General features: G+C 41.2%; 1 protein-coding gene across 1 annotated transcript; it reads left to right on the top strand.

Moving 5' to 3' along the window:
- STARD7 (StAR related lipid transfer domain containing 7) lies at window positions 1-22,881 on the top strand. Its single transcript, XM_021697352.2, has 8 exons — window positions 1-814; window positions 11,338-11,546; window positions 11,892-11,941; window positions 13,389-13,499; window positions 13,580-13,662; window positions 14,122-14,221; window positions 21,012-21,096; window positions 21,945-22,881. Exons 1-8 carry the CDS (start codon window positions 495-497, stop codon window positions 22,127-22,129), a joined length of 1,143 nt encoding a protein of 380 aa, XP_021553027.1. The 5' UTR covers window positions 1-494; the 3' UTR covers window positions 22,130-22,881.
- The last annotated feature ends 726 nt before the right edge of the window (window positions 22,882-23,607 follow it).

Here is a 23,607-nt window from a genome sequence, read left to right on the forward strand (position 1 = left end):
GGGTAGGTTGTAGGCGAGCAGCGCATGTGGCGGACGCGGAACGCTTGGGACCTCACTTGCTGCCGCGACTGAGCCGCCCACCTCGCTGCTTCCCAGGCGCTCTACACCACGAGCCCTGGAGCCGGGTTGAGGACGGCAAGGAGGCAGGGGGCCAACGGGGCTGACCGGCGTCGGTCCGTCGGGTTCGCGGCCCTAGCCTACGAACGAACGCCTCTTGGCAGCGGTTGCGAGGCCACCCCCGCTGCTGTGCCATGACCGACTCTCTCCGCAAAGGGGACTCTTCCTCAGCGGTTGCTGCAGAGAGAGATGAAAAGCCTGTTAGATCGTGAGACGAGTTCGGGGTCGGCCAGTTAGGAGCACTTGGCATCAGGCCGCAGCGCCTTCCCGGGCTCGTTCCTTTTGCCCTCTGAGGGAGGCCTAGTTCGCCTCCGGGCGCGCGGCGGGGGGGGGGGCGGTGAGTAAGGGGGAGTCTGGGCGGAGCGCGCGCAAACGACATGTTCCTGCGGAGGCCGCCGGCCCTTGCCGCCTGGCTGGCGGGCGCGGCGGCGGTGGGGCGCGCGGGGGCGCGGGGCGGGGGCCTGCTCGCCCTGCTGGCCAATCAGTGTCGCTTCGTGACGGGCCTGCGTGTGCGGCGCGCGCAGCAGATCGCGCAGCTGTACGGCCGCCTCTACTCGGAGAGCTCGCGCCGCGTCCTCCTCGGACGCCTCTGGCGCCGGCTGCGAGGCCGCCCTGGTCATGCCTCTGCCTTGATGGCGGCGCTCGCTGGCGTGTTCGTGTGGGACGAGGAGAGGATCCAGGAGGAGGAGCTGCAGAGGTGAGCGGTGCGGCGAAGTCGTTTGTGTTCGCTGGGGTGGGGGCCGGTCAGGTTGGGAGGTTGGCACGTCGAACCCTGGGGCCTGCCTTTTGGCTCAGTGTCTCGCGTTTACCCGGTGGTACTTGAAGTGGCGTTGCAGTAACTTGATCCTGTTCTAGCAAATCACGTTTTTATTGCCTCTCTGTGTTAATTTCACTTGTCGGGTTAGAAATAACGAAGTATAGGTTAGCGTAGGAGGGAAGACTTTGAATAGGGAGCGTGACACTGAAGAAATAACGTTGTAAAAAATACATTAGATATTGAAGGTAACCCACTGTTCACGTAATCTCTAACTCATCCAGAAAGGTGCAAACTCAAAACAGGTTTTAAATTTGACCTAAGGGTATGGTTATGCAATTATGAAATTACTTCATTCCTCATGGGATTTCGTGAGAAATGCCGGGAGAGCTCTTTTGTTATCGTGACTCTTGTGGCTGGAAGGGATTTTTGTCTTCCTCAGATAAACCAGGGGCTCAGACATTTTAACCTGCAAAAATTAGGTCAGATTTTTGCTGCTTTAGCTAGAACTTAGGAAATACTGTTTCATTAGGCTCTGAAATCACGCTGTCATCATCAAAACTTCTGTGTGAAAAAATGCAGTACCACTGATTGAATTTGTTAATCTGTGGTTTTAAATCTGAGCCCTTAACAGTTTTCAAGTAATGTCATGATTTAGCTCTGATTTGATTTAGCTCTCACTTTACGATGTCTCTCTTTCCTTTTAACCGATGTTCCTAAACTGCTCTCCCTTCCTCCTAAATTTGTGTTTCCTAATAAAACTTTACAAAAATAGGTGGTTGGTCCTAGACTGGTTTTCTGATTCTTGCATTAGTAGATATTATTAGTATATAAGTAAATAGAAGATTTACTAGTCACTAAACGTCCACCTTGAGGATATAAATTTATAACAATCTTGGGGCGCCTGGGTGGCTCAGTCGGCTAAGTGGCTGCTTTCGGCTCAGGTCATGATCCCAGGATCCTGGGATCGAGCCCCGCATCGGGCTCCCCGCTCAGCGGGAAGCCTGCTTCTCCCTCTGCTTGCCACTCTGCCTACTTGTGCTGTCTCTCTATTTCTGTCAAATAAATAAGTAAAATCTTTAAAAAAAAAAAAAAAAAACTATGACAATCTTATTCACAAAAATGTTAATATAATAAAGCATGATAGGGAGTTTGCCTAATTTCTGTTAGTATTTTGCAACTTGTCCATTGGTCTAATGAAACAGGTTCAGGTGTGAGAATATTTATGGGAGGAAAACTTTTAAATTAAATTATCAATTAACTGTTTGAATTTTCATTCTGTTTTTGATGATGAAATAGCCGTGTTCCACAGTAGTCAAATTTGAGAGGAAAATTCCCAGGAAGAGGAGAAAGACCAGAAAAGGCCTACCTGGTGCAAAAGAGAGGGAAGATGTTTTTGGGTGGGAATTGAATAGTGTTGGGGGCCTAGGTGGTAGATGACATTCTTTGGCTTACTTCATGTGTTTTTATGGATAGTATATCCTGGAGCCTCTGTTTAGTAAGTCTGCCATTAACAGGAGCTAGAAAAAAAAAAAACGGGATAAAAAATGAATGTGGTAAACATTTGAGTCAGTAGTTACTACCCATTGTGGCAGAAAGAGACCAGTTGATCACCAGGCCCCATATTCCTTCTATTTCCCTCTCTTACCTTTTTGGGCTGTCTCTGAAACCTAGGGGCAGTTCAAACATTTTTTATTCAAATCCAACTCCTGAAAAGGTATTGCTCTCTGTTAACCCACTTGGGAATATCATAAACTCAGATTAAGGTCAGGCAGAACACATAAGGTGCCTTTTTGATCCTCCAGAGTTGTTATTTAGCAAAGGCTTTCATTTACACTTCATTTTCCATTTCAAGCCTGAATTCAGTCATATACTTAAAATTGGATGGTGTCCATTTTGCGGATTTTTAAAAAAATGCTTGTTACCTTCTAGGGCGACAAATATGCTATTAACTGTATCTTGATTGTAAAGTGGTTCTGTAGGTTTCTCATGTTTCTAATATTTTGTCTTTTATTGAATAAAATATTTCGGATTCAGGTTAATTTTCTTTGCTTAAGTATTCAGTTTACTTTAAAGGAGCCATTGCTGGGGCTCCTAGGTAGCTCAGTCGTTAAGCGTCTGCTTTTGGCTCAGGTCATGATCGAGCCCCGCATCGGGCTCCCTGCTCAGCCAAGAGCCTGTTTCTCCCTCTCCCACTACCCCTGCTGTGTTCCCTCTATCGCTGTCTTTCTCTCTGTGTCAAATAAATAAATAAAATCTTTAAAAAAAAAAAAAAAAAGGAGTCATTGCTGAGATTGTCATAGCTAGTTTAGAATATCTTTTTTTTTTTTTTTTAAGATTTTTATTTATTTGAGAGAGAGCGAGCACGGGCAGGGGGAGGGGCAGAGTGAGAAGCAGGCTTCCTGCTGAGCAGGGAGCCCAACGCGGGGCTCGATCCCAAGACCCCAGGACCACGACCTGAGCCAAAGGCACTCAACTGACTGAGCCCCTAGTTTAGAACATCTTAGATTTTGTTCTAGTGAAAGGATTTTGGGTGGCTTCCATAATGGAGCACAATTGAATGTGCCTCAGGACAAGTGCATTTTTTTTTTCCATTGTATAATGGAAGAAGAGCATGATTGTATCATGGCCACTAAATCACAACATTTGGTTTTTCTGTGCTGTTTCTGTACCGTCTTGTCCTCGTACTATCTTTGAATGTGTGCTTTAATGTGGTATGTGTTTTTTCTTATGTTATTTGAGTACTATTCAGAATGAAAAGGAATAACCTTACTTTCAGTTCTCTTGTGCTTAAGAACATCTTCACAAATAGAATCTCATTTATTTAGCAACAGGAAGAAAATTTGAGAAAAGAAGTAATTTGTACAAAGTGACTTTGATTGATGGGGGACAGGTGTAGAAATCAGGTCTTTTAATGGTTGGTCTAGGATTCTTACCCAATTGGTCTCACTTAAGTCAAACAGAATAACTTTCAGTCACTATTTTTGGTACAGAATCACTCGTCCTTTGAGCCCAAGGCAGATCTTATGGAAAAATACAATAGTAATTTTTTATTGTTTTGGAACATTAAAAAATTACAGGAGGGGCGCCTGGGTTGCTCAGTTGGTTAAGAGTCTGCCTTCGGCTCAGGTCATGATCCCACAGTTCTGGAATTGAGTCCCACATGGGGCTCCTTGCTCAGAGGGGAGTCTGCTCCCTCTGTCTTCCGCTCCCCCTGCTTGTGCATGCTCGTACGTGTGCTCTCTCTCTGACAAATGAATAAAATCTTTTTTTATTTTTTATTTTTTAAAGATTTTATTTATTCATTTGACAGACACAGCGAAGAGGGAACACAAGCGGGGGAGTGGGAGAGGGAGAAGCAGGCTTCCTGCCGAGCAGGGAGCCCGATGAGGGGTTCGATCCCAGGACCCTTGGATCATGACCTGAGCCGAAGGCAGGCGCCCCAATAAATAAAATCTTCAAAAAAAAGTTACAGGAACAAAAAGAGGAAGGAAGTTAAGAAATATGAAAGGCTAGGGGAAAATGTTCCATTAGCCCCTCCTCTTTTTTAAAAAGTTACAGTCCATTGCTCCAGAAATTTGAGTAAATAAGTGCCAGTAAATTTCATAAAGAAAATTGTTGTTTCCCATTTTTGTCTGTCAGGGCATTTACAACAATTTTAACTTTTCAGTATGTTATTAAATAAATGATCAACAAAAAAAAACCTTTTCCTTTTTTGCCACTGTCACTTAAAGATTTTTTTACCTTAGATCATCAGAACTACATAAAACCTGACGTGAATTTTTTACATTGTCTTCATTATTTTACCATTAACCAGTTGGCCCAGAATTGCAATGAACTAGCTGATGTCTTGTATTTCTTTATTTTTTTTTTTAAGATTTTATTTATTTATTTGACACAGAGAGAGAGCACGCACAAGCAGGGGGAGCAGCAGAGGGAGAGGGAGAAGCAGGCTCACCAAGCAGAGAGCCTGATACGGGGCTCGACCCCAGGACCCTGGGACCATGACCTGAGCCGAAGGCAGATGCTTAAGGACTGAGCCACCCAGGCGCCCTGATGTCTTGTATTCCTTATGTCTCATGACAGTTATACTTGAAAGTCCCTAACTTTGACAGTGATTTGGAATTTAAGGAAGGGATTATGTGAAATGAGGCAGTTGTCTTGCTGAAATTACTAATTACAGGGATGGCTTCATTTGAATCATTTTGGACCTTTATATCAAACTCTATATACTAACGTCAGGACCTCCTTCCTATATGAGCCAAAACTGGTTATACTTATTACTCTGTTTTAATAGTTTTATGCCTTCGGCTTCCATACCTTTAAGGCCAGCCTTTCTCACATATTGAAATGACTAGTTTTGGAGAAAGAGAAGCATTGGGTGTCTTTTCTTGATCCTCTTACTAATCCGCTGTTACTATTTGGGAATAATCTCTTTTGTCCTTTCTTATTATTTAAGTCTCAGATAACAAGGTTTAGACACCCACCATGTCCAAACAAGATTTGGCGCAGCAGGCCAAAGAGATGTATGGTGAGAGGTTTTCCTTCTTCCACATAGCCCACTTTGGGCACCTGTGTGCTAATTATGTCTGTTATGTCAGCATTTAGAAGTTGAGACCCTTCAGAGGTTGTTGAATCTGGGGACAAGAATCATTTGCATTTCATGATGCAGTCTTGGGTCAGCATTTAGATTGTGTTATTTCAAGAATGAATGTCATTCTTCACAAGACATTTTTCTCCCCCTCTGGGGACTTAGTCTCATAATTTTAATCAAGGCCATCTAGTGACCTTTTAATTATATAGGAGAGGTTGATTAAGCAGTGGGTCTGAAGCTCTGTACCACCTTAGCAGGCCATTAAAAATACTGCATATAGGGCGCCTGGGTGGCTCAGTTGGTTAAGCGACTGCCTTCGGCTCAGGTCATGATCCTGCAGTCCCGGGATCGAGTCCCACATCGGGCTCCCTGCTCAGCAGGGAGTCTGCTTCTCCCTCTGACCCTCCTCCCTCTCATGCTCTCTGTCTCTCATTCTCTCACAAATAAATAAAATCTTAAAAAATAAAAAAAAATACTGCATATAGTCATATAGTTTAATTTTCTTAAAATCTTACTACTATGTAATTTTATGAGTCCCTGATGTAATTTTATTTAATTTTTAAATATTTTATTTATTTGACAGAGACAAAGCGAGCGAGGGAACACAAGCAGGGGGATTGGGAGAGGGAGAAGAAGGCTTCCCATTTATCAGGGAGCCTGATGTGGGGCCCGATCCCAGGACCTGGGATCATGACCTGAGCTGAAGGCAGGCACTTAACGACTGAGCCAGCGAGGCGCCCCTCTGATGTAGTTTTAATAAGGCATTTCTGCCCTTCTTCATTATGTGATAAGAATGACATTCAAGGGTGGTGCTTAATTTTTATTGAAGAATGACTTACTAGTCCTGAAAAGTGTCATAATTGGTGCCATGTGATGCCTGAATTGTTCTCTAAGCAAGTCTAGCTGTGATTTTCCTTTTGCTTTCTCATGAAAGATCCTATTGTGTATTGTAAAGTTCCTTCCCTATTTCTATATGCGTTTGCAGTGGTAGCAGTGAATCCTGTTTTGCAATTTTTAATTCAAATTAAAAAATGGTTAAACTTTTTTCATCAGAACATCAGTATAAATTGTATTGGCTAGGGTTCTTCGTTGCAAATGAAGCTGATATTGGTTGACTTAAGCCGAAAGGCATTAATCAAAGGGATTAATTAAAGGTGTTAGGTCACTCAGGGCATTGACAAGAAGGCCAGAATACAGGTTGGCCAAGAGAACAGCCAAGACCTGCTGTAGGGATAATCTCCTCAGGGCAGTGTTGCTGGTTTTGTTTTCCCTAGATTGGTTGCACTGCTGGACACTCAACTCCTTCAAAATCACTGAGAATAATCTCCAAAAGATCCTGTGCCTTGTATTATTTCCTCAAGATTCATACCCTCTACCAGAAGTGTCTAATTAACCTCACTTAAATTAGGTGCTGTGCTCTAACTGCTAGGGCTTGAGAGGGGGCTGTATCCCACCTATTTTGGGATTCTCCTCAAATGACAAGATTTTGGGCAGTCAAAACAACAAAATGTCCCCTGTATAAATATTTTCATCAAAGTCCAAAGTTTAAAATTCAGAGAAATGGAATTTTAGAGCTAATAGAAACCTTCAAGAAATAATGTCCTAACTATAGGTGGAAAAAGTGAGGGCTTTACAGGTAGAATGACTTGCATAAGATCACACAGCCAGTGGGGCGCCTGGGTGGCTCAGTCGATAAGCATCTGCCTTCGGCTCAGGTCATGATCCCAGGATCTTGGGCTCGAGCCCTGCATTGAGCTCCCTGCTCCGCGGGAAGCCTGCTTCTCCCTCTCCCACTGCCCCTGCTTGTGTTCCCTCTCTTGCTGTCTCTCTGTCACATAAATAAATTTTTTTTTTTAAAGATTTTATTTATTTATTTGAGAGAGAGAGAGAGAATGAGAGAGAGAGAGCACATGAGAGGGGGGAGGGTCAGAGGGAGAAGCAGACTCCCCGCTGAGCAGGGAGCCCGATGCGGGACTCGATCCTGGGACTCCAGGGTCATGACCTGAGCCGAAGGCAGTCGCTTAACCAACTGAGCCACCCAGGCGCCCTGTCAAATAAATAAAATTAAAAAAAAAAAAAAAAAGATCACACAGCCAGTTGGCAGAGTCAGGACTGGAACACAGATCTTTATAGTCACCATTACTTTGGGTTGCTCTAAACTTTTAATCTTGGGTTACCAGTATGACTTTGAATTTTTGGCTTTTAAAGTAATGTATTAATGTAATCTTTCAATAAAAACTTGAATTATTGGGGCCTACTTTCATATTTACTCAATTTATTCAGTAAACATTTGAGTGCCTGATGTTTACCAGGTACTTACTTGCTAGGAGCTGGAAATACAGATATGAAAGAGACTGATTCTGGGACATTAGGGAATTCATAGTTTAGTAAAGGAGGCAGATACAAAGATGGATTAATTATAATATAATGTGATATGTCTGTACGGAATAAAAGTAAATGTATATGGTCAACTCTGCCTGGAAGTTAACTTGAACCTTACGTATTTTTGAAGGTTGAAGAGGAGTGGGCATTTCAGACAGAGTATATTAGCAGTGTCTTCTTCAGTCTTGAATAGCAGGAGTTGTATGTGATAGCCAGCAATCTTTGTTTCCTAACTGCTATTTAAAGGTTAAGGGGAAAATACAAGCCATGTTTTTTTTTGTTTGTTTTTAAGATTTTATTTATTTGAAAGAGGGAATGAGAGCACTGGTGTGTGTGAGGGGGTGGGCAGAGGGAGAGAGAATCTTCACCAGGCTCCATGTGGGTAAGGTTAAGATTCTCTCTCCCTCTCCCTCTGCCCACCCCCTCGTGCTCTCTCTTTAGAAAAAAAAAAAAAAAAAACCTTAATGTTTCAGATATATAAAAAGACTTTAACGTGAATGTTTCAAATGCAGTTATATATTTTTAAAAGAGTTTATTTATTGATTTTAAAAGGAGAGAGAGCGCACATGCAGCAGAGGGGGAGGGAGAGGCTGGGACAAAGAATCCCAAGCAGACTCCCTGCTCAGTGCAGAGCCCTATGCAAGGCTCCATCTCAGGATGCTGAGATAATGATCTCAGTCAAACCAAGAGTTGGTTGCTTAACCGACTGAGCCACCGAAGCACCCCCAAATAGTTATATTTAAGAAATAAAATATAGGTAAAGCCTCCTCTCTACCTTTGCCCAGTTGAAATCTCCTCTGTCCCCCAGATTATCTATCCCAGTTAGTTGTATTGTATTCCTTTGTCTTTATATGTATACGTCCCTAAAAGGTATAAAACAACACAAAAAATATATGGAATGTTTAATAATAATAAATATCTTGAATGTTTTAAAGCTTTAGGCAGTTCTAAACAAAATACTAACAAATGGAATCCAGTAATATATAAAAAGGAATAGGAACAGTGGGATTTATTTCAGGAAAGCAAGGTTAGTTCATATAAAAATCAGTTTAATACAATACCTTAATAGAATAAAGGACAAAAACCACACAGTCATCTCAGTATATGCAGAAAAGCATTTGACAGTCCAACCTCCTTTCATGATAAAAGAAAATAAAAAGCATTCAACAACTAGGAATAGAACAAAGCTTCCTCAGTTTGATACAGGGCACCTACAAAAAACACATTAACAGTTTAGTGATGAAAAACTGAAAGCTTTTCCCCTGAGATCAGGAATAAGACAAAGATGTCTGCTCTCACCACTTCTATTCAACATTGTACTCCATGTTTTTGCTAAAAACTACAAAAGATCATTGCAAGAAATTTTAAAACACATAAATGGAAGATCTGTGTTCATGATTGGAAGACAATATTGTAAAGATGGCAATACTAGTCATACTGATCTGTAAATTCAACACAATCCCTATCAGAATCTTAGCACACTATTTTGTGCCAATTGACAAGCTGATCCTGATACTTAGATGGGAATGAAAAAGACCCAGAATGGTCAAATCAGTCTTGAAAAAGGACAAAGCTGGAGGACTCACTCTCCCTGATTTGAAAACTTAATAGCAAGCTATAGTAGTTCAGATGATACGGTACTGGCATAAGGATAGATCTATAAATTGTTGGAATAAAATTGAGAGTTTAGAAATAAACCCTTAAACTTATGGCCAATTGATTTTCAACAAAAGGGCCAAGACAATTCAATGGGGAAACAATAGTCTTCAGATGGCACTGGGACAACTGGAGATGCACATGCAAAGTAATGAGTTTAGACCCTCTACCTCACACCATACACAAAAATTAACTCAAAATGGATCAAAGTGTAAACTGATACTAAAACTCTTTTCTAATACTAAAAATTCTTAGAAGAAAATAACAGATGTAAGTCCTTATGACTTTGGATTAGGAAGTGATGGGTTTCTTAGCTGTAATACAGAAACATAAGTAATCAAAAAAGTAGATGAATTGGACTTCATCAAAATTAAAGACATGTTCATCAAGGGTCGCTATCAAAAAAGTGAAAAGACAACCCACAGAATGCGAGAAAATATTTTTAAATCATATCTGGTAAGGGACTATTATTCAGAGTATATAAAAACTCTTTACGATTCAACAATAAAAAGACAACCCAATTTAAAAATAGGCAAAGATTTCAATAGGTATTTCTCTAAAGAAGATACACAGGTGGCCAATAAGCACTTGAAAATATGCTCAGCATCATTAGTCACTGGGGAAATACAAATCAAAGACCACAATGAAATATACTTCTCACACCCACTAGAATTGCTAGAATCTGGAAGATAGTTATTGTCTAATAACAAGTGTGGGCAAGGATGTGAAGCAGTTGGAACCCTAATATATTGTTATGACTATAAAATGGTGCAACTGCTTTGGAAAATAATTTGGCACTTCCTCAAAAGGTTAAACATAGAGTTGCTATGACCCAGCAGATCCACTCTTGGGAACCTACTCAAGAGAACTGAAAACCTGTGTCTACATAAAAACTTCTACACAAATGTTTATAGCATTATTATTCATAATAGCCAAAAAGTAGAAACAACCTAAATGCCCATCACCTGATGAATGGATAAACAAAATGTGATATATCCATTCAGTGAAATATTCAGCCAGAAAAAGAGGGAACAAAGTATACCACGAATCAACCTTGAAAATATGCTGAGTGAAAAAAGCCAGATACTAGAGACTATATATTGTATGATTCTCTTTATATGAATTGTCCAAAATAGGCAACTTCATAGAGACAGAAAATAGATTAGTGGTTGTCAGAGGTTATGGGGAGGCAGGACTAGGGAGTGACTGCTGATGGGTATAGGTTTTTTGGGGGGATGATGAAAATGTTCTGGAATTAGTGGTGATGGTTACACAACCTTGTGAGTATACTAAAAAACATTGAATTGTAAACTGTAAAAGGATGATTCTTATGGAATGTGAATTACATTTTTAAAAGAGGGAAAATATGTAATTGTTTAAGTTTTATAATCAACCCTTGAGGTAGGTCTTGTTATTATCCTCATTTTACAGATTAAGAATAGAGACTAAGTAGTGTTTTAGTTAATGAATGTTGGACTGGGATTCAAACTCAGGAACTTGAATTTTCACTACACCTTATACTGTTTTAAACCCACACCACTCTTTTTTTTTTTTTTTTTTTTTAAGATTTTATTTCTTTATTTGAGAGAGAGCTCACACGCACAAGCAGGGGGAGTGGGAGAGGGAGAGGGAGAAGCAGGCTCCCTATTGAGCAGGGAGCCCGATGCAGGCTATATCCCAGAACCCTGAGATCATGACCTGAGCCGAAGGCAGACACTTAATCAACTGAGCCACACAGGCGCCCCAACCCACACCATTCTTATACAAGTCATTGTATGGACAAGGATTGACTACAACCACCTGCACCATTCCTTTTATTTTTTTCCTTTTGCAGATCTGTTGATGAAATGAAACGGTTGGAGGAAATGTCACATATGTTTCAGCGCTCTGGAGTTGAATGCCACCCTCCAGAACCAAAATCACAGAGAGAAGGAAATGAAGATTCAGGGGGCAAAGAACAGCCATGGGAAATGGTGATGGATAAGAAACACTTTAAGCTCTGGCGGCGCCCTATTACAGGCACCCACCTTTACCAGTACAGAGGTGAGCCCAGCTTGGCTGCCTTGCAGGTGTTTTCTGTGATTGCCCAGATTTGCAGGACTTGTGTTCTTCATACTCTCTAAACTGTTCTGGTTGTTGCTCAGAAAATTTGCCATGGTTTCCTGTTTTTTGTTTTTCTTCTCCCAGATGACAAGCATCTCAGTGTCTTCATTACTATACTTTGCTGTAGGTTGTCTTTGTCTTACTTTGCTGCCCCATATGACGTCTAGTTTCTGAATCTGCCTTTAAGATCTGTCAGTACTCTATAATTGAAATGCAGTTAAGCGATAGGAATAAGGTGAGTGATGAGGGTGTGGCAGACATCTCTTGTTCTTCTTGTCTTTCTAGTTTTTGGAACCTACACAGATGTGACACCTCGGCAGTTCTTCAATGTTCAGGTGAGTAAATTTTTCTTCTCAGATTTGGAGCTTCTAAGCCTAGAAATCCACTCAACTACTGTCCACATGAATAATTTCTTTGACTCAGAAGACATGGTTTCAGTACATCCATCTGTCTCTGTACCCTTCATCTCATGTCAGATAGCATCTGGGTAAACATTGGGCTTACCATTCTTTGTCCAGTGGGGATGAGACCAATTCTGTCTTCTCACAGGGCTCTTGGGAAGATTAAATAGAGGAATGTATTTGAGTGCTTTTAGTATATTTTATGAGGTTTTATAGTTATTTTTTCCTAAATAATTTTGAGGGCAAGTTACATATGTGGCCCTTTATTCCAGAATCCTTCAATGTATATTTCCTAAAATTAGACATATTCTCTTAACCATGGTGTCATTATCAAAGTCTATAAATTTAACATGGATGCAGCTCTTATGTAATCTTCTGCTTGTATTCTGGTTTTTATCTGTTGACCCAATGATGTCCTTGTAGCATTTTCCTCTTCAGTACAAATCCAGTCAGGATTTAGGAATCTGGAACATTTCCATAGTGAAGGTATTTATTTAGTAAAGATGAAGAGTATCTCTTCGAAGACTGCTTTCTTCCTTGGGAAACGTATGAAAAGGGGAGATGGGATCACCCAGAGTTCTATAAAAAAAATTATTTTCCTTCCTGGATATTTCACTGTTTTGTCAGGCTTTCTGGAACTAATTGATTGTAACACCCTCTAGTAATACGCAAGTGTACACTTCCCCCCAAGCACTGAATTTTACCAATTCATTTGGTTGGTTTGGATGTATATGATACGTCTTATTTCGAAATTCCCTACGTACTAGTCATGCTAGAAATTAAAAAATATGTTACTTGCATTTCTTTGTGTGAGGTGTCTGCTCATACTTTGGGTATTTTTGTCTGTTTAAAACTTTAAAAAATTGTTTTGCCCTTACACGTTTATATCACTACCTATTACATTTTCCTGAGACATGTCTATCACAGTGGTTTTTTTTCTTATGTTTTCCTTTCCTTTGTCTTATTTTAAGATTTTATTTATTTATTTGACAGAGAGAGAGAGACAGTGAGAGAGGGAACACAAGCAGGGGGAGTGGGAGAGGGAGAAGCAGGCTTCCCGCGGAGCAGGGAGTCCGACGGGGGGCTTGATCCCAGGACTCTGGGATCATGACCTGAGCCAAAGGCAGACGCTTGAGCCACGCAGGCGCCCTTTTTTTTTTTTTTTTAATATTAACTTTCAAGGTAATGCTATTGGCCTATAAGAAAGGATTTTAAAAGACTTATCTCTAGTAAACACAGCCCTGTCTTTCACACTTTGCCACTTTTAGGTCAGGTTACTGTTTGAGAATAAGGTCCTTGGGTCAGGTCCAAGCATCTGGAGAAGCCTTCTGCAACTTTGTTTTGGATTACCTGGGTCTTCATATCTTTTCTCTTTCTGCAGCTGGATACAGAATATAGAAAAAAGTGGGATGCCCTGGTAATCAAGCTGGAAGTGATTGAGAGGGATGTGGTTAGTGGTTCTGAGGTTCTTCACTGGGTAACCCATTTTCCTGTGAGTATTTTTACTACTGTTTTTACTTTTATCACATCCACGTGGGGCATAACACTAATTCTGCCTATCCTTTTCTTTAGTATCCGATGTACTCTCGGGATTATGTTTATGTTCGACGGTATAGCGTGGATCAGGAAAACAATGTGATGGTGTTGGTGTCACGGTATGTGTGGTTACCTGTGGCTCCTGCTGAGTTCCTTTAACTCTGTCCTTCATATATGTCTGGTGGGAGTTTGCATGTTCTCAGTGCTGTTATGAGTGATGCTAGGACCCCATCCATCCCAGCTAGAACATGAGTGGGCTGTGACTGGTGACCACAGTCTAGGAAGATTGAAGGGATCTATGTACGCTTTTCATTAAACCATTTCTTTAGTTCCTTAGTGTTGATAATTAAAAAAAGAAGTGCTCTTTTCTTCAACACGAAGCCTAGTGAGCCAGGAATCACCAAGGAAACTCACTTTGTTTTTAGAACCTAGTTTGTATTAATTCATTTTAGTGACTCTTCTGTTTTATTTTAAAAATTAGAGCCAGCTTTTTAGATTTTCCTCTTAACTGTAGCTCTCATGCTGTTTTCTTATTTGTAGACATTACTAAGAATTTTCTTAACTTTTCTCCTTACCAGTGCTGTGGAGCACCCTAGTGTTCCAGAGTCTCCAGAATTTGTAAGGGTCAGATCGTATGAATCCCAGATGGTTATCCGTCCCCACAAGTCATTTGATGAGGTGAGTTTTACATCATCCAAGAGAGGATGTGTAGTGGCTTTGGGATTTTTCTCAAGGAATGCCTTTTGTCTGACCTGAGAAGGGCAGTGGTTCTCAAACTTGGCATGCATCAGAGTCCCCTGGAGCTTGTTAACATACAGTGCTTGGGTATGGCCCAAGAATTCTCATTTTTAAGAAGTTCCCAGGTGAGGCTGATGCTCCTGGTTTGGGAACCACTGCTATTGGGTGATCTACCTGGAAGATCCCCCAGGGCAGAGACTAATGACCCACTGACTCCCATTCGTGGGAGAGACAGGAGAAGACTGGCTTGTGGTTAGCAGCATTCTTTAGGAACTGAAGGGAGCACCTTTTCCATCAAAATTTCACCACAGTGGGCAGAACACTTAAAAACTTTCTGGACTTTTGTATCCTTATCTGTAAAATGAGAGGGTTAGACTAATCCTCTCAGCCTTCTTTAAAATTCTATTGGGGGCGCCTGGGTGGCTCAGTCGTTAAGCGTCTGCCTTCGGCTCAGGTCATGATTCCAGGGTCCTGGGATCGAGCCCCGCATCGGGCTCCCTGCTCAGCGGGAAGCCTGCTTCTCCCTCTCCCACTCCCCCGCTTGTGTTCCCTCTCTCGCTGTCTCTGTCTCTGTCAAATAAATAAATAAAATCTTTAAAAAAATAAAATAAATAAAAATAAAATTGACCTTTCTTTGAGAAGAATATTTTTTTTCAACTTAGGGAGTGTTTTATTAATTTTTTTAGCCAAATTTCTGTTGAGTTTACATACTCCACTGGTTGCTGTTTTTAGTTGTATTTCACTTTATAACTAAAGGCTTCGTTTTCTCCCCATTACTTTTGTTTTCGTGGTGTATGAACTGTGTACTTTAGTATGGTTTTGTTTTCAACAAGTTGTTCTATTTATACTGCCTGAAGTGGGACTTTAAATATGATAGAAGTGGTGGTTCATTTCAGTCAATGTGGTGTTTGACTCTTAACAGGGAGATCTGTGTGTTTACTTCTGTAGTATTTTTAGAGCAGTGTTTTTCAAACCTCAAATTGCTCCCCATTAGTGGAAGACAAAACTATTTTAGTGCATTATGATCAACTTAAAAAGAGAGAATACATAGAATAGAAATCATCTGAGTGTAAGCATATTTCATGAGACTTTAGTTAGATAAATATGTATGAATGTGTGTGTAGGAGGCTGAGAGGGAGAACTGGTTGCAGTGTAAGAAGTATTATTTACAGTGTGTCATAGTTAAAAATGTTTGAAAGTCCTTACTTTAGAAGATCGAAAAGAAGCAAGGTTACTGTCCATGGCTACTCCCCTTTATGAAGGGGAGCCTAGGTCAGGCTGGAGATAGTGTGGGAGGCAGACTTAGGCCTCACTTTTTTCCTTTACATTGCTTTTGAAATTTGGACGTTGTCCATTTATTTCCAATTGAAAAAACTGAATTGAGTTCCAGCATTGCTACCTTTAGAAATTGTGACCATGAAGCAGCTAAAGCATCGGTTAGCACCTAGCAGAGTGTGTTGCATCTAAGTAGGGATAAAATAAATAATTTTTCAGCTGAGGTGGGGGAACAGTAAGAGTTATCTGTAAAATTCTTTTAGTATATTTGTGGCAAGCTCTTACGAAAAAGGTAAGATTTGAGTTGATTCTTATGAAAAGGCAGACTGGATAGAGGACAACAGGATGTGTAGAGGACATGATATACCTAAGATCAAGACAGGAATGAGCCATGAATATGTTCAGAGAGTCACCACTTAGAAAGGACGGTTGAGATTACAGAGGAGTGATAAATTATATTGACCATGTACAGAGAGTACTTGAAAACCAGGTGGCTGCATTTGGACTGCCAGATGGGATCCTTGAGCCAAGGTATGGTGTTTTGTTTAACTTTTTATTAGGGAAAATTTGAAATGTATATGAAAGATAAAGAAGTAGAATAGTATAATGAACCTTCTGTATCCATCCCCAGCTCCAACAGTCATCAACTCATGGCCGTACTTGTTTTATCTGTATCCTTTCTTGTTCCTTTTCCTGCTGTCCTGATTATTTTGAAGCAGTTTCAAGCTTCGCTATAGAAGAATTCTTCTATAGATACTTAAGTGTTTATCTTGAAGAGATTTTTGAAAACATAACCTCAGTGTCCTAATAATAATCCCTAGTATCAAATAATCTAGTTAGTGTTTGAATTTTCCTGATTGTCCATGAAATTTTTTTGGAGTTGGTTTATTAGAATCTGGACCCAAATATGACCCAGACACTAAAATTTGTTCATACTATCTCTTGAGTCTTTTGAAGTCAGTAAGTTTCCCCTCTTTTTTTTTTTGCAGTTGTATTTGTTGAAGAAGCAGCGTTCTTTGTCCTGGATCTTGATGATTGTGTGTTTCCCCATTGTATCTATAGTGTTATTTAACATGTTCCTCTGTCCCCTGCCTCTATTTCCTGGGTACTGGTAGTTATTGATGAAACCTGAGGCTTAAACAGATTCAGGTTGGTTGGTTGTTTTGGGCAAGACCACTTTATTAGAAGGCAGGTGATGTTTGATTGTCTCTTGTGAATTTAGAAATTATTATTGCTCAGATCCATTATTTCATTAGTGGTATAACAAAATGCTGATTCTGTAATTCATTTATTTCCACTTATTAAAATACATTAAGGAAAAATTTTCTCACCAACTGTTTGTTTTCCTTTAGTTTACATAGGAAAGGGAAGTAAGAGAAATGGTTGATTTGTTTCCTTTATTTATGAGTTTGAAAATAATGAATTGGTTCTTTCAACCAGGGATCCTCCAAAGGTTAAGTTTTGTTTTTGTTTTAAAGAAATGCCATTAGTCTTTGCTATAGAAGAACCAATAGAAGAGTTCTATAGGTATATCAGTTTTTAACATGTTTGGTTAGTTCTAATCCATTACAGTTATTTTTTTTTAAGATTTTATTTATTTATTTAATTGACAGAGAGACAGCAAGAGAGGGAGCACAAGCAGGGGGAGTGGGAGAGGGAGGAGCAGGGAGCCCAATGTGGGGCTCGATCCCAGGACCCTGGGATCATGACCTGAACTGAAGGCAGTCGCTTAACCAACTGAGCCACCCAGGCGCCCCATTACAGTTACTCTTACTGACACTCAAATTGCCCCAGTATTGGCCATTAGGAGCCTCCTTTTAACTGGCTTGTCCTTTTGACTTGACCTCAGGGGCTCTCTTGTTTTCTGGTGTTATAAGATGTCCTAGGTTCATCTTGTAGTATAGTTTTAGCTGTAAACCTGGAAATTAGCATTTCTTTAGGGAGCCCTGGTTCCTTTTAAGAAGATGTCATTTAAATTAAACGAGGATTTGGTGGAGCATGTGACTCTTGATCTTGGGGTTGTAAGTTCAAGCACCATGTTGGGTGTAGAGATCACTTAAAAATAAAATCTTTAGGGGTGCCTGGGTGGCTCATTTGGCTAAGTGTCTGACTCTTGATTTCGGCTCGGGTCATGATCTCAGGGTCGTGAGATTTAGCCCGGCGTCAGGCTCCGTGCTCAGCAGGGAGTCTACTTGAGATTCTCTCTCTCTCTTTCTTTCTCTCAGATAAGTAAATTTTTAAAAATAAAATAAAAAATCAAATCTTTAAAATAAATACCAGAATTTGGCTTCTAGGAGTACTCATAGCTATTGGCTTGCTCATTGTCTTTAGGCCTGAAGCTAGAACTAAGTAATAAATGTTGCTTATTTGTTTTAAGGATAAATCCTAAGCGCGTGCTAATATTTTTAATTCATATTTCAGACTGGAAAGTTTTTATTTATATTTTATATCTTACATCTGTCATCTTTTCCTGTGCTGGAAAATTCAACTCATCACCTGAGCATAACTACTCATTGGCTTTAACCTGAAATACACACACACCAGCCTCAGAATAATACCACCAAGATCACCAGTGATGGTGATTTAAAATTTGTATTTTTTTTTTTTTTATCCTTAGGATGTGTACGCAGTGTACAAAATACTGTGTGTGGTTTTTTTTTTTTTAAGATTTTTATTTATTTGACAGAGAAAGACACAGCGAGAGAGGGAACACAAGCAGGGGGAGTGGGAGAGGGAGAAGCAGGCTCTCTGCTGAGCAGGGAGGCCGATGTGGGGCTCGATCCCAGGACCCTGGGACCATGACCTGAGCCGAAGGCAGACGCTTAAGGACTGAGCCACCCAACCCCCACCAAAATACTGAGTTTTAAAGTTACTTGAAATAGGTGCTGTCTTTGTGCTTTTTCCTGCTGACTCAGTTCATAGTTAGGTTCCTTGTTTTCTATTTTACTTTTGATTTTTAGATACTGCTTTTTAAATTTAATTTTGTTTTATTAAATTATGAAAGAAACTTATGCTTCCAAAGTCAAATCTGTAAAATAATAACTATTCAGAGTGATTTTGCTTATATCCCTGTTCCTTTCTTCTTCCAATGGGTAATAATTGTTTTTGTTTGGTTTCCTTTATTTATCTATCTACCTACCTACCTACCTACCTGTCTATCTATCTAAGATTTTATTTATTTATTTGATAGAGAGGGAACACAAGCAGGGGGAGTGGGAGAGGGAAAAGCAGGCTTCCCGCAGAGCAGGGAGTCCGACGGGGAGCTTGATCCCAGGACCCTGGGATCTTGACCTGAGCCGAAGGCAGACGCTTTAACGACTGAGCCATCCAAGCGCCCCTGGTTTCCTTTTTTAAAATATAAACAGCGGGGTGCCTGGGTGGCTCAGTCGTTAAGCATCTGCCTTCGGCTCAGGTCATGATCCCAGGGTCCTGGGATCGAGCCCCGCATCAGGCTCCTTGCTCGGCAGGAAGCCTGCTTCTCCCTCTCCCAGTCCCCCTGCTTGTGTTCCCTCGCTGGCTGTGTCTCTCTCTCTGTCAAATAAATAAATAAAATCTTTAAAAAAAAATAAAATATAAGCAGTGGTGGATGAGAACCCAGATCTCTTGACTTCCCAATCCAAGTGTTTTATGGGAAGAATAAAATCTTCTATATGTATTAACTCATTTACAGCCAGCCTTTGTGGTGGATAGTGTTAATGTTTCCACTGTACAGGTTTTACCTCTTCTTTCTTTTTTTTTTTTCCCTTACGATTTTATTTATTTGTCAGCACAAGCAGGGGGGAACGGCAGGCAGAGGGAGAAGCACGCTCCCCTCTGAGCAAGGAGCCCAACGCAGGACTCAATCCTAGGACCCTGGGATCATCACCTGACCTGAAGGCAGATGCTTAACCGACTGAGCCACCTAGGCGCCCCTCTCCTTTCTCTTTACTTCCGTAGTATTGATTCTGTGTCTCTGTTATGGCATCTGTTCTATCGGTTGAAAGCTCCTGAGGGCAGGGACTAGCACATTTTTGTTTGCTCTAAGTATCTAGCATACAGTGCCAGACATGAGGCAGACATTTAAATACATGTTGAGTAAATGAATAAAAGATAAAACAATTCATTCAGGGGAAAAAGAAGATGGACTTTGGAGTAAAAGCATGGGAATTTAAAGTTGTAGTTCTGCCATGTGGAGTTGTGGCCAGTCTGCTTTAAAAAGTGCAGACATAAAAGTGGTTATCTCTTACCCCTTTCCGTGGATCATAATTGGTTCAGATCTCTTGTAGGATCAAGACACCTGGAAATCTCCTTAATTCCTTGTCCTTCACTGTAATAGGCAATGAGAGGGCTGAGCCAAAAAGAGTGGGTGCATAGTCCCTGTGGTCAGAATCTTGGGTTTATCTTGGCTGTCATTGAGTATGTAGATGACCTTGGGCAAAGTTATTCTTTGTGCTCAGTTTCCTCCTTTGTAAAATGAGGTAACAGTACCTACGTTACAGGATTGTCCCAAGTTGGAAGCAGTTCGCTGTTAAGTGCTCTATAAATATTTGCTGTTATTAGTCGTAGTAGTAGTAGTAGAGTTTATACCGTTTTGGTAAAGATTAAGAGCGTTAAACATTTGAGGGTACGTGTTGGAATTTTCAAGAACACCCTACATTTGAAAATTCGCTAGAAGGACTCATAGGACTCAGCATATAGTTGTCCTCTTGACTAAGATGTGTTCTAGTCATGTAGTAAGGATACACAGCTGCATCAGGGGAAGAGACAGGCAGAGCCTGTAGGAATCCACATGTAGGCTTCCTCCTGCTCTGTCTCCTGTGAGAGGTCACACAGAGCACATTCTCCTTCCAGCAGCAAAAATAGAGCAACAAAGGGGCACCTGGGTGGCTCAGTTGTTAAGCGTCTGCCTTCGGCTCAGGATCGAGCCCCGCATCGGGCTCCCTGCTCAGCGGGAAGCCTGCTTCTCCCTCTCCCCCTGCTTGTGTTCCCTCTCTCGCTGTGTGTCTCTCTGTCAAATAAATAAAATCTTAAAAAAGCAACATGTCTGTGATGTTTCTGCCCAGAGAAGCCCATTAGAGGCTCAGCACCCAAGATTTTTATTGAGGGCTGGTCACATAGGGATCCTCTACATAGCATATACCAAAATCCCTGATGTGCCAGAAAGAAAGCAGGTATTCAGCATAAACTGTAATGTTTGCACGAACAGAGAAGAGACAGGGAGCCATTCTTACCAGTACACTGTTGACTGGGAATACTCTGGGAGCCAAGTTCCCTGATACCACCTGAGGGTCAGCCTTGCAGGCTGGCCTTTCTGTGGATAGCGACCTATGCGGTCTTCAGTATTAACTCTTTTTTTGCACAGGGTAAAAAAATGGCACTGTCTGCCCCAGAATCACATCATGATTATTCTGTGGTACTGGATATGGAAGCTATGGTGGGTAATTCAAGTATCATTATTGCTGTTTTTCTTTTCCAGAATGGCTTTGACTACTTGTTGACATACAGTGACAATCCCCAGACTGTGTTTCCTCGCTACTGCGTTAGCTGGATGGTTTCCAGTGGTGAGTGGGCACTTGTATACAGGGCCTGGAGCCTGGGTTGAGCATTTTGTTTTTCTCTAGCTCTAAATGGCAAGCAAGAGGATTAGTGCTTGTCTAATGGGAGCACTTCTGGGGAAATTAAACATCCTTCCAAGTCCATTCTTGAATATTACAAAGATATTGAAGCCTCTAGCTGGGCTTTAGAGGGATGAAAATTGTGGAATCCCAGAAAGCAACATGTGCCCAGAAGGGAGTTTTGAGAACATTTGCTTAATTCCTTAAATATGGACTGTGTACATTAATGCACTTAATCATTTCTTCTTTTTAGATCCTGTTGGAGGCCATAAAATCTAGTGTAGAAAATGTGGTTGTTATAGGATAGTATTCTGGGAAAGGGGGCCACCATGTGTCTTGACAAAGGCTACACATCACAGCTGTAACTGCACCTTTTCGTTCCAATTCCTTGCTTTAAAAAGCATTCTCATGTGATTTTCTTTCTTCTGCTTCTCTGTAGGCAGCTTCTGATACCTCAGAGGGAGAATGGAGAGATTAGGTGTTTCTGTTTGATATTTGTCTAAATAAAATTGGCAGATATTTAGTCTGTGCTACTGATAAGTGATTTTAATCACCTAAAAGCCTTTGGGGATTTATTGGCTTGATTGGCACCCCTTTTCTGAGGATCTCAAAGGTCATGGATTGTTTTCACTTCCCATGCATTTTGGGAGGCAACTATCACTCAGGTTGTCAATCAGGCTGTGATCTCTAGAGGAAGGAATTGGCTCCCTACCATGAAAGAAATAGGCCGTCTAATTTTGAGCATACTGTTGGTTTGTATTTCAGCCTACCCATATTTCCCCCTCTCCCACCAGGCATGCCAGATTTCCTGGAGAAGCTGCACATGGCCACTCTTAAAGCCAAGAACATGGAGATCAAAGTAAAGGACTATATCTCGTCTAAGCCTCTGGAAACCGGTAGTGAAGCCAAGGCTACCACCCCATCTTCCGAGCGGAAGAATGAGGGTAGTTGTGGCCCTGCCCGGATCGAGTACGCTTAAAGGGCTTTGGGATAAGAAGGGACAGGCTGCTTCTAGCCCTGTCTCAGTCCCTTATCTGCTACAGAACAGGGACATGTATTCGAAGGCATCTGCTGTAACCACCAGGGCAAGATAACTCAGTAAGTGGTGTCCAGTTTCATTCAGAGCCCTTATTGCTCTTTATCAAAACAGAAGAAGGAGGCATCCATGGGGGCGTTGTCATATTCTCAGGCCAAGCATCTTGAAATTCAGTATTTCACTGAGCTAATCTGGAACAAACCTCACCTCAGGCCAGAAGGGGACAACTTCTTTTTGCTTCCTCTGAGTGGTTTCCTCTGCCAACATTCCAGTTCCCACCATTGGTTCTGCAGCACTTGGGATTTCCTTCAGTTCTGAAGGTCCAACTGGAAAGTGCAGTTGGCTGGTTGAGTCTTCAGTGAGGGGTCATGGGGAGTGCTCTTGGTAACAGTTCTAGTGTTGAATGGACGTGAACTGTTGTTTGGCAGTGTAAGTGCCTTGTCCTCACCCTGCTTCTATCTTAGGGACATCAGGTTTGTACCAAGAAATTTCTCTCTGCCTCTCAGTACTACCCTATTGACTCGCCCTACCCAAAGCAGTTTCTTTTGCATTGGTCAGTTCTTCTGTATTCATGGACTATATTAATTTGGATCATCGCCTCCTTCCTTAGCTCATTCACCAAGAACACTGGGAAATTAGTATTTTCAGATGGTGGTTTTCTGTGTCATCAGTGTTTTGATAGGGTTAATGGCAATTCTCAAAACATTCACACTTTAGGTTTTTTTTTTTTTTTTTTTTTTTAACCTTTGTGTCAAGTAGGAATTGGGAAATGGAACAGGATTTCTCCATAGTCCCACTGTATGGAAAACACCATTTTGATTCAGGCATTATTTTTCACACTTCAGGTTTGACTGGATGCTGAGGACTTGTCCATCTTGGAAGGCTAAAGGCAGAGGAATGGGGGTTGGGCCACTCCCTTGGAGCTCTCAGAGCTGTAGACAAGCCGTGTGAACAAATAGATGTAATCTTCCCCCAAATACTAATATAATGGGGATGTGGTTTATCTGACCCTCTTGTTCCTCTGAAAATTTTTTCTTCCTCTCTTCAGAGTTAAAATGAAAGCAAACTACACTGTTTGGATAAAGTCACAATCAGATGGTATCAGTTTGGCCTGGCTGATTTTGCTTTGGTCATGTTGCAATCTGACAGGAGAATAGGGATCAAGTTTTCAATACTCCCTCCTCTTTTTTCCCTAGAATTTAATGGCTGGATTTTTCCCTACTTGCTGCCCTTTTGTGTTGAAAGGGGGATCTAAACCTCAGACTGACTTAAAGCCCTTGACATTTTTGTTGCCTGTTAAGTTTTGTGCCAAGGAAATAACTGCACCCATCTTTTCATGTCTTGACTTCTCTGAGTGGCTGGCAGAACAGAAAGATAATGTCGACCGGTCCCAACTTTTTCATTGATCATTTCTTTCTTCT

The sequence above is a fragment of the Neomonachus schauinslandi genome, chromosome 10 (genome assembly GCF_002201575.2).
Source record: "Neomonachus schauinslandi chromosome 10, ASM220157v2, whole genome shotgun sequence".
Classification (NCBI taxonomy): domain Eukaryota; kingdom Metazoa; phylum Chordata; class Mammalia; order Carnivora; family Phocidae; genus Neomonachus; species Neomonachus schauinslandi.

Excerpts from the sequence above, each read along its gene's own strand:
- STARD7 (XM_021697352.2), top strand. The coding sequence starts at position 495 with ATGTTCCTGCGGAGGCCGCCGGCCCTTGCCGCCTGGCTGGCGGGCGCG. Across the intron at positions 13,500-13,579 it reads ACTGGGTAACCCATTTTCCT|TATCCGATGTACTCTCGGGA; the intron begins GTGAGTATTTTT and ends CCTTTTCTTTAG. Across the intron at positions 21,097-21,944 it reads TAGCTGGATGGTTTCCAGTG|GCATGCCAGATTTCCTGGAG; the intron begins GTGAGTGGGCAC and ends CTCTCCCACCAG.